This window comes from Thamnophis sirtalis, unplaced genomic scaffold, assembly GCF_051295495.1.
Source record: "Thamnophis sirtalis isolate CommonGarterSnake01/CBP01778 unplaced genomic scaffold, rThaSir2_p1.2 scaffold_10, whole genome shotgun sequence".
Lineage (NCBI taxonomy): Eukaryota > Metazoa > Chordata > Lepidosauria > Squamata > Natricidae > Thamnophis > Thamnophis sirtalis.
This window is the reverse complement of record NW_028261390.1, coordinates 29582418-29595550: the sequence shown is the minus strand read 5'-3', so window position 1 is coordinate 29595550 and position 13133 is coordinate 29582418. Positions and strand designations below refer to the sequence as shown.

The following is a 13133-nucleotide window of genomic DNA, read 5'->3' as shown; positions in this document are numbered from 1 at the left end:
CCGAAAATCAGGTGGCAGAGGATTATTACAAGTGAAACAAACAGTTGAAGAAGAAAAACATGCACTGGCTGATTATTGAAAAGAAAGTCAAGAACATCTATTAATCGAAGTAAAGAACAAAAATCTACTGAAGGCCCAACAGACGAAACAAGAATACAGAAAAGATGTGATAAAATCAAGAATGGAGAGTTGGCAGAACAAAGCACTGCATGGCCAATTTCTGGAAAAAATAAAAAATAAAGTGGACAGTGGTTATGGTTAACAACAGGTACATTAAAGAAAGAAACAGAGTCACTAATCCTGGCTGCGCAAGAACAAGCTATCCGCACAAATGCCATTAAGGCCAAAATCGAAAAATCCTCTGATGATGCCAAATGCAGACTTTGCAAAGAAGCTGATGAAACTGTTGATCACATACTCAGCTGCTGTAAGAAAATCGCGCAGGACTTCCGGGGAGTGGCCTGTCGCCGGTCGGCAGCTTAACAGAGCTGCCCCCAGAATTCAGGTTCGTTATCTACTCAATATCAAGAAGATAACTCTTTTTTCAGACAAGAAAAAAGCAGTGAGGAATCTCAGCTGGTAAGAATCTTCTTTGAAGTTCACAGTTTGTTTTTTTGTGAGCTGTGGACGGAGGGGGAGGATCAACCCAAAGCTGAGTCATTCAACTCCGACCTGAACTTCGCAGCTGTTATTCACAGCACTAGACAGGACCCCTCCCCCTTAGGACAATCTTTAGAAAAGAGACTATTAAAAATCAATACGAGCAAAGACCAACTTGTGAACTTTAAAACCTTTCTCTATCTGAAATACCAGCTTCAATGTTATAAAAACCTCTTTTGTTTAATTGTCTTCAAAATGGCGTTTACAGCTTCTGCATTTGTTATCTCCGGCTTCCTGCTACAGAATCAAAGAAACAATTTCTTATAATTTAATTAGAGCTACTCCCTTAAAGCTTTCAAGACTCTTTGTTGTTGATAAAGAGACATTCCAAACATTCCAAACGGACTTTCTCTTTTGAAATCCTCCGTAAAACCCCTTGAAAGAAAAAAAAAAAAAAAAAGGAAAAAAAGGGGGGGGGAGGAATTTCTTTTTCTCCACATAGCACAGTGGATTAGTAATTTAGAATAAATAATTAAAACCAAAATATAATGGCATCCAAATTAACCTCTGTCAAATTACCTCCGAAAACGTCTCCCATACCTGGTACAAAGTTGCAGCCCCCACCATCTATGCCCCCTAGTGGAGATGTACTAACAAAAGAATTTTTTCTGGAAATGTTCAAAGAATCCAGAGAACAGAACTTAGAAATGTTTAAAGAATTCAGAGAACAGAATCTAGAAATGCTTAAAGATTTCAAAGATGAAATAAGGAATGAGATGGAAGTTCTATATGACAAATTCGATACCAGGGTCACTAAAATGAATGATAATATGATGGGAATTGTAAATGTGATAACAGAATATATTTCTGGAATGGAAGATAATTTAGAAACTCTCAATGAAGCTAAAATTAACCTGATATCCAAAACTGAAGTGGTGGAACAAAAAATTGATAATGCTGAAAAACAAATTATTATGATACAGTATAAGCAGATGGAGCTTGCATTAAGAGTGAGGGGGCTGCGTGAAGAAAAGCAGGAGAACTTAAAGCAAATGTTTTCTGAAGCTTTTGACCATCTGGTGGGAAAACCGGGATCCAATTTTGATTGGCAGATTGACAGGATTTTTCGTGTTAACTCATGGGCGGCAAAACAAAGGCAACTTCCCCGAGACGTGGTAATATACTTTGTTACAAGAGAATCTAGAAATATAATACTACAAGAGTCTTACAATACTAAGCTTCAAATTGGTGGACAGGACCTGATTGTTTTGAAAGAAATACCACCTCAGATGCTAAGAGCCAGAAGAGATTATGCTTTTCTGGTGGAAGAGCTCAGAAAGCGTCAGATACAGTACAGATGGGATGCCCCATTCGGTATTATAGTTACAATGGACAAACAAAGATATCGTCTCAGCTCTGTATGGAAAGCTCGTGATTTCTATCATAGGATTCTGAAGATGGGATACCCTGAACCTTCGGGATATGGTGAAAAACCACGAGACGAACAAGATAAACAGCAAACCACACAACCATCAGATAAAATGTATCATCTCCCTCTTCCGGAAGGGCAAGGAGTCAAGGAAAAAAGATCCAACCGTAAGACCACCAGACAAACGGATAAACAAGTTACTATGCAACAATCTCAACAATCGTTGGCCATTGATCAAGGAGCTACTGCAACAAGCTCAGAAGCTGTGGGAGGAGCCAAACCAAAGGTGAGACAGGCCTTGCGGGAGGCTCTAAAAAAGCTTCAGGCAACCAAAAATGATAACTAAGATTTTGACATGGAATGTTAACGGACTGAACTCTCCACAGAAAAGAAAATATTTCATTATCTCAAACAGTTTAAGAATGACATAATTTGCTTGCAAGAAACTCATATCAAATCAACCGATCAAAAATATTTGTTTAACCCCAAACTGGGCCAACACTTTGCGACCTCAGCCATGGAAAAGAAAAATGGCATAGTAGTATATTTAAGAAAAGACATTAAAGCTGAGCTAATTGAAGCAGATCCCTTTGGAAGATATATTGCATTAGATTTAATCTTAGAAGGGAAAAAAACGTTACTTTTGGGAATTTATGCTCCTAATCAACAACAAGATGGATTTTATAGAAATCTTCACGCTAAATTAGTACAGTGGGACTTTGAGTCTTGTATATTGTTGGGTGACTGGAATGGCGTGATCGACACCAAAAGAGATAAGAAGACAGCTCGCCCGAACACCAAATTTCGAGCTAAGTTACCCAAACCCTTTTTTGACATGCTGGACGATTTTGAATTGCGAGACGCTTGGCGCGAGAGGCATGCAGAAGAATATGACTTTACCTTTTTTTCCAATAGACATCAATCTCTTTCAAGGATTGATTTTATACTAATTACAAATGATTTACTTTGTAGGGTGAAGAAGACAAAGATTATGGCGAGAGTTCTTTCAGACCATAATCCAGTCTGGATGGAATTGGGAAGGGTAGCCCAGGCAAGAAGGTCCTGGAGGTTGAATGAAAATTTATTCAGATATGAAAAGTATGTTAATGATTGTAAAAAATTGCTATCGGAATATTTTGTTCTCAATATGAACAAGGGTACATCTTTGGAATATGTATGGGATGCAAGCAAAGCGTATATGAGAGGAGTATTAATGAATATAAACAAAATACATAGACACAAACAAGGGCAAAAACGAAAAGAATTGGAAGAGGAAATTAAAGGGAAAGAGTCAGAATTAACATTGAATCCAGGAGATACAAAGATTAGGGAAACAATTGCTATATTAAAATCTCAGTTTGATATGCTGATCTCTGACCAGGTAGCTACTAGTTTATTATATGCTAAACATAATACTTTCTGCAATGCAAATAAACCCGGTAGGTGGTTGGCTTATCAGATTAGAAAAAAAAAGGAAAGCTCGAAATGTATCCAAATTGTGTTACAGAGGGAAGGAAGTGTTTCAACAGGAAGAGATTCAAAAGGTATTTCGGGAATTTTTTACAGAGTTGTATAAAGGGGATAAAATTAAGGACGGAGATATAGACAAATACCTAGATAAAGAGAAAATCCCCCTAGTTAGAGAAGAACATAGGCATAAGCTGAATCAACCTATAACCTCTGGGGAAATTTTGCAGGCAATTAAACAATTAAAGTTAGGGAAAGCACCAGGCACAGATGGTTTAACAGCTGTTTATTATAAAAATCTACAGTTAGAAATGGTAGAACCCCTCAGAGAACTATTCAATAAAATTCAATCGGGAGGGAAAGTGCCTCCTTCGTTGAAGACTGCGTTCATATCGTTGATACCCAAAGAAGACCAAGACCTTACCCAACCAAAAAATTACAGACCTATTTCATTACTCAATGTAGATTATAAAATTTTTACTAAAATATTAGCAAATAGGCTAATGGGGGTAATTCAACAATTGATACATACCGATCAAACTGGTTTTATACAGGGCAGACAGATGAAGGATAACGTTAGATTAATTATCAACGCCTTAGAATATCTGGGAAAGAACAATCAAATCCCGGCCGCATTCATATTTTTGGATGCGGAGAAAGCCTTTGATCGAGTTAATTGGCAATTCCTGCTGAAGACATTGCAAAAAATGCAGATAGGAGATGGCTTTTTACGGTCAATTGGTGCAATATATCAGCAGCAAACAGCCCAGATCATTGTCAATGGAAGTCTGACAGACTCCTTTCAAATTGAAAAAGGTACAAGACAGGGCTGTCCTCTGTCCCCATTATTGTTTATTATAACTTTGGAAATACTGTTGAATAAGATACGGGGCCTAGGCGGTCTAAAAGGGATTAAAATTAGACAACAAGAATATAGAGTCCGTGCATTTGCGGATGATCTGGTTATAATATTGGAACAACCGCAGGAAACTAGTAGGGTATTATTGAATACGATCAATCAATATGGTCAAGTCTCGGGATTTAAAATAAATCTAGGAAAAACCAAAATAATAGCTATAAATATGACTATCAAACAGAAGGAAGAACTGGGGGCGATGCTAAGATGTGAGGTAGTTAAAAAAGTTAAATATCTTGGAGTTAATATTTTAATCTCAAATGGGAAATTATACAAGTATAATTATGAATCACTTTGGCATAGTACACAGTTGGAGTTGAAAAGGTGGGAAAAACTGCATTTGTCCTTGCTGGGTAGAATAGCGGCAGTAAAAATGAACATTTTACCAAAATTTTTATTTCTTTTTCAAATGTTACCAATACTTAAAAGAGATGCGAATCTTTTAGAATGGCAGAAGGGTATCAACAAATTTGTGTGGGCAGGAAAGAAGCCGAGGGTAAAGATGAAAATAATGCAAGATGCACGTGAAAGAGGAGGATTGAAATTACCTAACTTAAAATTATACTATGACGCAGTGGCATTATCTGCAATTAGTGATTGGATTCATCTAACTAATGACAGAATTTTGAATATCGAGGGATATGACTTGTTATATGGTTGGCATGCTTACTTGTTATTTAACAAAAAAACGGATAAGAAATTTAAAAATCACATCTTAAGAAATGCTTTATTGCGGGTTTGGAAAAAATATCAACATAAATTAAATGATAAAGTGCCCATGTGGGCAATTCCTAGACATGCAATTGAAAATATGAATGTAGAACAAAAACACGATAGAACCACCTATAGACAACTTCTTATCTCAGAAAGAGGGGTGATGGAACTAAAATCTTTAGAGGTACTTAAAGAAGAGAAGGTAGTTCAAACGTGGTTTCAGTATGGTCAACTACAGGCTAGGTGGAAAACAGATCAAAAAATTGGCTTTGTAAAAGTTGAGGATAATTTGTTTAAACAAATAAGAGATCAAAGCTCAATGCATATAAAGAGGATATATAATGTATTAGTACAGATGGATTCTGAAATGGAACTGATTAAGGATTGTATGATAAAATGGGCTCAGAATATCGAGGAACCAATAATGCTTGAAACATGGGAAAGAATCTGGGTAAGAAATGTGAAATTTACACAAGCACAAAACTTGAGAGAAAATTTTTATAAGATGTTTTATAGATGGCACCTAGATCCTAAAAAGCTTGCCTCTATGTATCCAAATGTTCAACCTAAATGTTGGAGATGTGGTTCTTGTGATGCTACATATTTTCATATATGGTGGACATGTCGTAATGTCAAGGCATTTTGGATAAAAATATGGTGGATCCTGCAAAACATCTTTAAAAGAAGGATAAAATTTACCCCCCAGTTGTTTTTACTGGGTATATGTATTGATTTTACAGCAGCAGAGACTAATTTGGTTCTGTATTTAATAACGGCAGCAAGACTCTTGGTGGCGCAGTATTGGAAGAAGAAAGATTTACCTACAATTCAAGAATGGACTTTGAAAGTTATGAACTTAGCCGAAATGGCCAAAATCTCAGCATATCTCAAAGAACATTCAAACGAGAGATATAAACGAGAGTGGAAAAAATGGATTGATTACATAAAAAGTAAATATGGGACTAAGAAACTCCAGATAGCTTATGCTTAGTATCAGTAATAATTTAAATTGTTTAAAATTTGGGTAACAGTAAGAAGCTGAGTTCAATGTAGAGATATTTTAGACTGTGATTGTTCAAAAGTTATACCACGTATGGTCTTTGGGAAGTCGGGGGGAGGGAAGGGAGGTGGGGATTTAGGGGGAGGGGGGAGGGGGGAAATACAATATGTGTTAAATTCCATGATTGTATTTGTATACTGTGGCTTTTCAATGTTAGTGCGAAAATAGAACAAACCGAATATACTGGAAGGTAATAGATACCGAAGGAAAGAGTCGAGTGAAAGAAGAAGGAGGGTGGAGAGGGTGAGAGAGAGGGGGAGGAGAAGGGAGGGAGGGAATGGAGAGGGAGTGATAGGGTTAAGGTTAGAAAGAAGGGGAGGGGAAGTAGGCGTAGAGGGGTGTGTGAGAAGGAAGAATGAAAGTTGGAGGGGGGTGAAAGAGGGTGTATGGCGGGCCAAGGTGGTATACTGGGTTTGTATTGTAGAGGGCATTATGTTATATGCCCTGATTAAGCACAGTGAATATGTGATTGTATAGAATGAAAACATAATAAAATATATATAAAGAGAAAAAAAAAACAACAAAGAAAAAAAAAAAAGAAAAAAAAGAAAATCGCGCAGACTGATTATAAGTTGCGGCACAATTCAGTAGCACAAATGATCCATTGGAATTTGTGCAAAAATTATAATATTAAAACAGCAACAAACTGGTGGGAACATCAGCACCGAAAATCAGATGGTCAAGATCTTGTGGGATTTTCGCATACAAACAGACAAAATACTGGCGCATAATACACCAGACATCACAGTGGTTGAGAAAAATAAGGTCACAATCATAGACATCGCAATACCAGGTGATAGCAGGGTCGCTGAGAAGGAACATGAAAAAATCGCAAAATACCAGGACTTAAAAATCGAAATTCAACGACTATGGCACAAACCAGCAGTGATAATTCCAGTGATAATTGGCACACTGGGTGCTATACCAAAAGCACTGGAATTACATTTAAAACAGTTAAAAATTGACAAAATCACCATCAGTCAAATGCAAAAAGCCGCACTGCTTGGATCTGCACGCATATTACAAAAATACGTTATGACGTCCTAGGCCCCTGGGTGGGGCCCGACTAGTAACCAATGCCAAATCCGGCGAAACAACTGGTCGCTGTGATACAATTGTGTAATAATAATAATAATAATAATAATAATAATAATAATAATAATAATAATAATAATAATAATAATGGCACAAACCAGCAGTGGTAATTCCAGTGGTAATTGGCACACTGGGTGCTATTCCAAAAGCACTGGAATTACATTTAAAAGAGTTAAAAATTGACAAAATCACCATCAGTCAAATGCAAAAAGCCGCACTGCTTGGATCTGCACGCATATTACGAAAATACGTTACGACGTCCTAGGCCCCTGGGTGGGGCCCGACTAGTAACCAATGCCAAATCCGGCGAAACAACTGGCCGCTGTGATACAATTGAATAATAATAATAATAATAATAATGAACAACGTTAGTGAACAACGACTAGCAGATCAAAGGCGATTTATTATACGGAATAAAGTGTTTAGTGACGTCCTAGGCCCCTGGGTGGGGCCTGACTAGTAACCAATGCCAAATCCGGTGAAACAACTGGCCACTGTGATACAATTGTAGTATAATAATAATAAATTCAGTAGCACAAATGATCCATTGGAATTTGTGCAAAAATTATAATATTAAAACAGCAACAAACTGGTGGGAACATCAGTCTGAAAAAGTCACTGAAAATCAGATCTTGTCAAGATCTTGTGGGATTTTCGCATACAAACAGACAAAATACTGCCACATAATACACCAGACATCATACTGGTTGAGAAAAATAAGATCACAATCATAGACATCGCAATACCAGGTGATAGCAGGGGTCGCTGAGAAGGAACATGAAAAAATACCTGCAAAATACCAGGACTTAAAAATTGAAATTCAATGACTATGGCACAAACCAGCAGTGGTAATTCCAGTGGTAATTGGCACACTGGGTGCTATTCCAAAAGCACTGGAATTACATTTAAAACAGTTAAAAATTGACAAAATCACCTTCAGTCAAATGCAAAAAGCCGCACTGCTTGGATCTGCACGCATATTACAAAAATACGTTATGACGTCCTAGGCCCCTGGGTGGAGCCCGACTAGTAACCAATGCCAAATCCGGCGAAACAACTGGCCGCTGTGATACAATTGTGTAATAATAATAATAATAATAATAATAATAATAATAATAATAACAACAACAACAACAACAACAACAACAACAACAATAATACCACCTTTATTTTGAAAACAGCATGCAGTTTACAGGGAGGTGACAGCTAATTTATAACTTCTGGCAATATCAGATTATGTTACCAATATATAATCTGATAAACAGCCTTCTAACATAAAAGGTGAAGAACTGGAGCATCTGATTTACTGTTCTGTTTTATTTTATTTTTCCTTTGCAACAATAAAAATGCATTCCTTACCACTTATTTGAGATTCTGATGAAGGTTCTTTTTCATTTTCCTTACTGATGCTGGGAGTGTTCTTCTTTTCAAGCAATCTGTCCACCATTGCAATAATGCAGTTTAAACTCTTCCCTACATTGGCCCACACCCTATCCTGAAAAAAATATCAGTATCATTACTCAGTATTAACAGATTCATGAAAAAGTATAATTGCTTAGTTTATAAGGGTATATTATAGAACAGCAATGAGTAAAATATCAAAGAACAGGGTCCTGCATTAATCAATCTTAAACAGATCTTTGTTGCTATTTTTAAAGCATAATTCTAGAATAAAAATGTTACATAATTAGTGCTGTAGGATAAGAACAGACAGAGCTGGGGGTGGAGTTACAGAGATCCAAGTCTAGCCTCCTGTGAATTCCATTGTCCCAATGGTTAGAATGCAGTACTGCAAGTTGCTTCTGCTCACTGCCAGCAGTTTGAATCTCACTAGGCTGACTCTGTAAATGCTTAGAGACAGCTGTAAAGCACTGTGAAGTGGTATATAAGTCTAAGTGCCATTGCTATTGACACTTATCTAGCACCAAATTAGTGCTGAACTTTAGTTGATCATATTCTTGTACATAGACTTGAATAAATCGTCCATGCTTCAACCTTAGAAATGATCCCGATTCTTTGTGTCTTAGAGGTGCTGCTACTACTACATCGATATACATTAGCACTGTATTAAAGCATTCCGGCATAGATCTTCATGAGCTCAGCTTTTACAAGTTTAAGTTAAATATATTTATGTAAATTATTCTCTATATCCTTAGCAGTTCCACTCATTCATTAGAAAAGTACACTGGAATCATATAAATGAACTATACATAGACAATTGTAACTTTCCTCAAAATGAAATATATGTGCATAATAAACTTATAGAATTGAGCACAAAGTCTTAATACTTAACACTTCTATATGTTTTATACACACATAATTGCGCATGCACATACACACCAATTGTTCTCTAGGAACTTACAGCTACAATTATAAAAGGAAATTAGAATTTTACAAGAAACATGTTTATTCCATTTTCAGGTAAGCAAAGAATACAGTTTTATGCCTAGAAAAGTGATGAGATAGATTTTAACTGCATAAGGTGCATTGTTGGAGCCAGTTTAATGTAATGGCCAAGGTTTTGACCTAGAAACCAAGAGACTGTGGGTTCTAGACATGAAAGCTGGCTGGGTGATTTTGGACCAGTCATATGCAAACATGCATTAAACATTTAGATACACTTTGCAGAATAAAAGACATTGTATTACTATTAGAACTGCCTACTGGGTTACAGAGAAGCTAACTTTTGCCTTTGGGTGTAAGGCAGGCAGAGTGGAAGAGGACAGTTTTATATTAGCTCCAGTATTATATGACAAGATCTGAATTATTCTCAGTGAAGTATTTCTGATAAACATTCATTTCTTCACATTCCAGAAAGGAGTTGCTTCTCCGTATACTAGATTATTCATTCCCATCGGTGAACTAAATATGCTGCTTTTCATCTAAAATGCACTCAATCTATTAACGAATACGACACACAGAAAATGTATTTAGGAATGTTACTTAATTATTGTGCCTTAAATCTTCAAAGTATAGCAAAGTTCTGCAGATCAAATGCATCATTTCCCAAAATACAAACCAATATGGAATAAATTGGTTTTTAAAATACTCTTTTCTCCTCTGAACTGTGGTCAAAATGAGCTTTAGGTTTTGCTGACTACTGCTCAGATAGTTCTTTATAACAAGCCATATTACCTAGTCTGAAATAAACAACTGTGGTTTCCAAGCAGCTTGCTGCCCACCAAATGCTTGCATTATATATAATGTGGTGGATTTTTTTGTAACCCTCCTTACAGGAAGGCTTTAGAACAACAGGCAAGAAAAAATTGGGACCAACCATTCTGAGACTGTGACAATCAGTTTTAAAATGTTAACATTGTTTTGTATAGCCCATGAATGCTATTAGCAATTATATTTTACTCAGCAACTCAATATAGAATAAATCTTAACCAGCTGTCAGTATTTTAATTGCTTTTGTAGTAGAAAGAGTAACATTTAATATGAATACTTAGAATACCCCTGTCAGGCAATGTTCCTTATGTCAATTTTCTTGAAAATACTAGCGGAGTTATTAATTTACTGAATACTGAATTAGCTTTTCCCAGGGAAAAAAAGAGAGAACAATTTGCCCTACCGGAGGATTGAATATGTAATTTTTTCTGCTTTCTATTGTTATATTGTGTTTATATATTTACATATTGTTTTTACATATTTACATATTTCCATTGGGGGGTTTACCATCTCTAATGTTTGTGGGAGAGGCAGATATGGTGGGGGCCGAGAACCAAATTATGTTCGGGGGGACATGGGTTCGCTGTTTTAAGTGTGATCACGCGTTCTGACACTCATCGCCCTTCTCGCACCCCTGGGTGCTCGGGATTACAGGACCCTGGTCTCCGGCTGGTGTCGCTTAATGCCAGGTCCATGGTACATAAGGCTCCCCTCATTTATGGCCTCATACAAGAGGGTAGAGCAGACCTGGCGTGCATTACGGAGACCTGGTTGGGCCATGAGGGGGGTGTTCCCCTTAGTGAATTATGCCCACCAGGCTTCCGGGCGTTTCACCAGCCGAGAGCCCAGGGCAGGGGCGGGATGGCGGCGGTGGTTATTAGGGAAAGTCTCGGATCTCAGGAGGTCACTGTGCCTCAGATAGGCGGGTGTGAGTCCCTTTTTGTGAAATGTGGCCTTGGAGTTCAGGTGGGCCTTTTCGTTATGTACCTGTCTCCCTGATACTTCATCGGCCCTGCCAGAGCTGCTGAATGTGTTAGCCGGATTGGTGGTTGATTTCCCCAGGCTTATGATCCTGGGGGATTTCAAGCTGCCTTCCATTGGCAAGACATCTGAGTCAGCTCAGGAGTTCATGGCTTCCACGACAGCTATGGACCTAACTCAGTTAATTCAAGACCCCACCCATAACAGGGAACACACGCTCGACCTGATTTTCATCTCTGGGCAGTGGATGAATGATCTAGATTTAGGGGATATTTCTATCCAACCCTTGTCATGGTCTGATCATTTCCTCATCAGGCTTGACTTTCACTGCTACCCTTCGCCCCAGGGAGGCAGAACCAACTAGATGGTTCAACCCCAGGCGCCTGATGCACCCTGAAAGATTCCTGATGGAGCTTGGAACTTTTCCTGAATCCCTTGCTCACAACTCGACTGAAGCCCTAGTGGAAGTCTGGGATAGGGTGGCCACTGGGGCCTTGGACCGCGTTGTGCTTTTGCAGCCTCTGACCCAGTGTCGATCCCAGGTAGCCCCCTGGTTTACTGAGGAGCTCCGGGAGATGAAACGCCGGAAAAGACGCCTTGAGAGTGGTTGGAGGGCCAGCCGGTCCGAATCTGATCGAAAACTAGTAAGAATTCATATTAAATCCTACTGTGGTGATAAAAGCAGCAAAACGGCAACATTTTTCCTCTCTTATCGCATCTGCAGATAACTGCCCAGTTTAGGGTGATCCGCTCCTTACTTAACCAAGAAACTAGGGAAGACCCCTTGCAGGGTAGGGCTGAAGAATTTGTTCAGTATTTGCAGGATAAAATCGCTCAAGCTTGGACTCTGATTGGGTAGATTTGGGCAAGTCGATGGGGATGAATCTTGTGGAGACTATCTGGGATGAGTTTGACCCTGTGACCCCTGAGGGCATGGACAAGATTATGGGGAGACTCAGTGCTGCCACTTGTGTGCTGGACCCGTGTCCCTCTTGGTTAGTTTTGGCTTCCTGGGAGGTGACACGAGGCTGGCTCCAAGTGGTTATCAACGCTTCATTGAGAGAGGGGTTCTTTCCCACCGCCTTGAAGGAGGCAATGTTGAGGCCTCTCCTTAAGAAGCCTTCCCTGGACCCAGCCTCTTTAGCCAACTATCATCCGGTCTCCAACCTTCACTTTGTAGTGAAGGTTGTCGAGAGTGTGGTAGCACGTCAGCTTCCCCAGTACCTGGATGAAGCTGCCTACCTGGATCCGTTTCAGTTGAGTTTCAGGCCTGGGCACAGCATGGAGACGGCATTGCTCGCGTCAATTGATGATCTCTGGCGGCCCCGGGACAGGGGCTGTTCCTCTGTCCTGATCCTATTAGACCTCTTGGCGGCTTTCAATACCATCGACCATGGTATCCTACTGCAACAACTCAGGGGGTTGGGAGTGGGGGGCACTGTTTTGCGGTGGTTCTTCTCCTACCTGTCGGATCACTCACAGTTCATGTTGACGGGAAGACAGGGATTGACCCCAAGGCGTGTCACTTGTGGGGTGCCCCAGGCGTCGGTTCTCTCATCCCTCCTGTTCGCCATATATATGAAACCGCTGGGTGAGATCATCCGTGGTTTTGGGGTACGGTAACATCAATATGCTGATGATACCCAACTTTTCATCTCTACCCCAAAACACCCAAATGATGCCCTCAACGTGATGTCCCC

At 39.1% G+C, this 13133-nt stretch overlaps 1 protein-coding gene across 6 annotated transcripts in view; it reads right to left on the bottom strand.

The window, feature by feature from the left end:
* Window positions 1-13133, bottom strand: part of INPP4B (inositol polyphosphate-4-phosphatase type II B) — a 221525-nt gene that overhangs the window by 63978 nt on the left and 144414 nt on the right. For all 6 annotated transcript variants that reach the window (XM_087724357.1, XM_087724358.1, XM_087724355.1 and 3 more), the window contains one exon: window positions 8641-8776. In XM_087724357.1, coding sequence (XP_087580483.1) covers window positions 8641-8776 — 136 coding nt within the window. The remainder of the gene's footprint in view (window positions 1-8640; window positions 8777-13133) is intronic.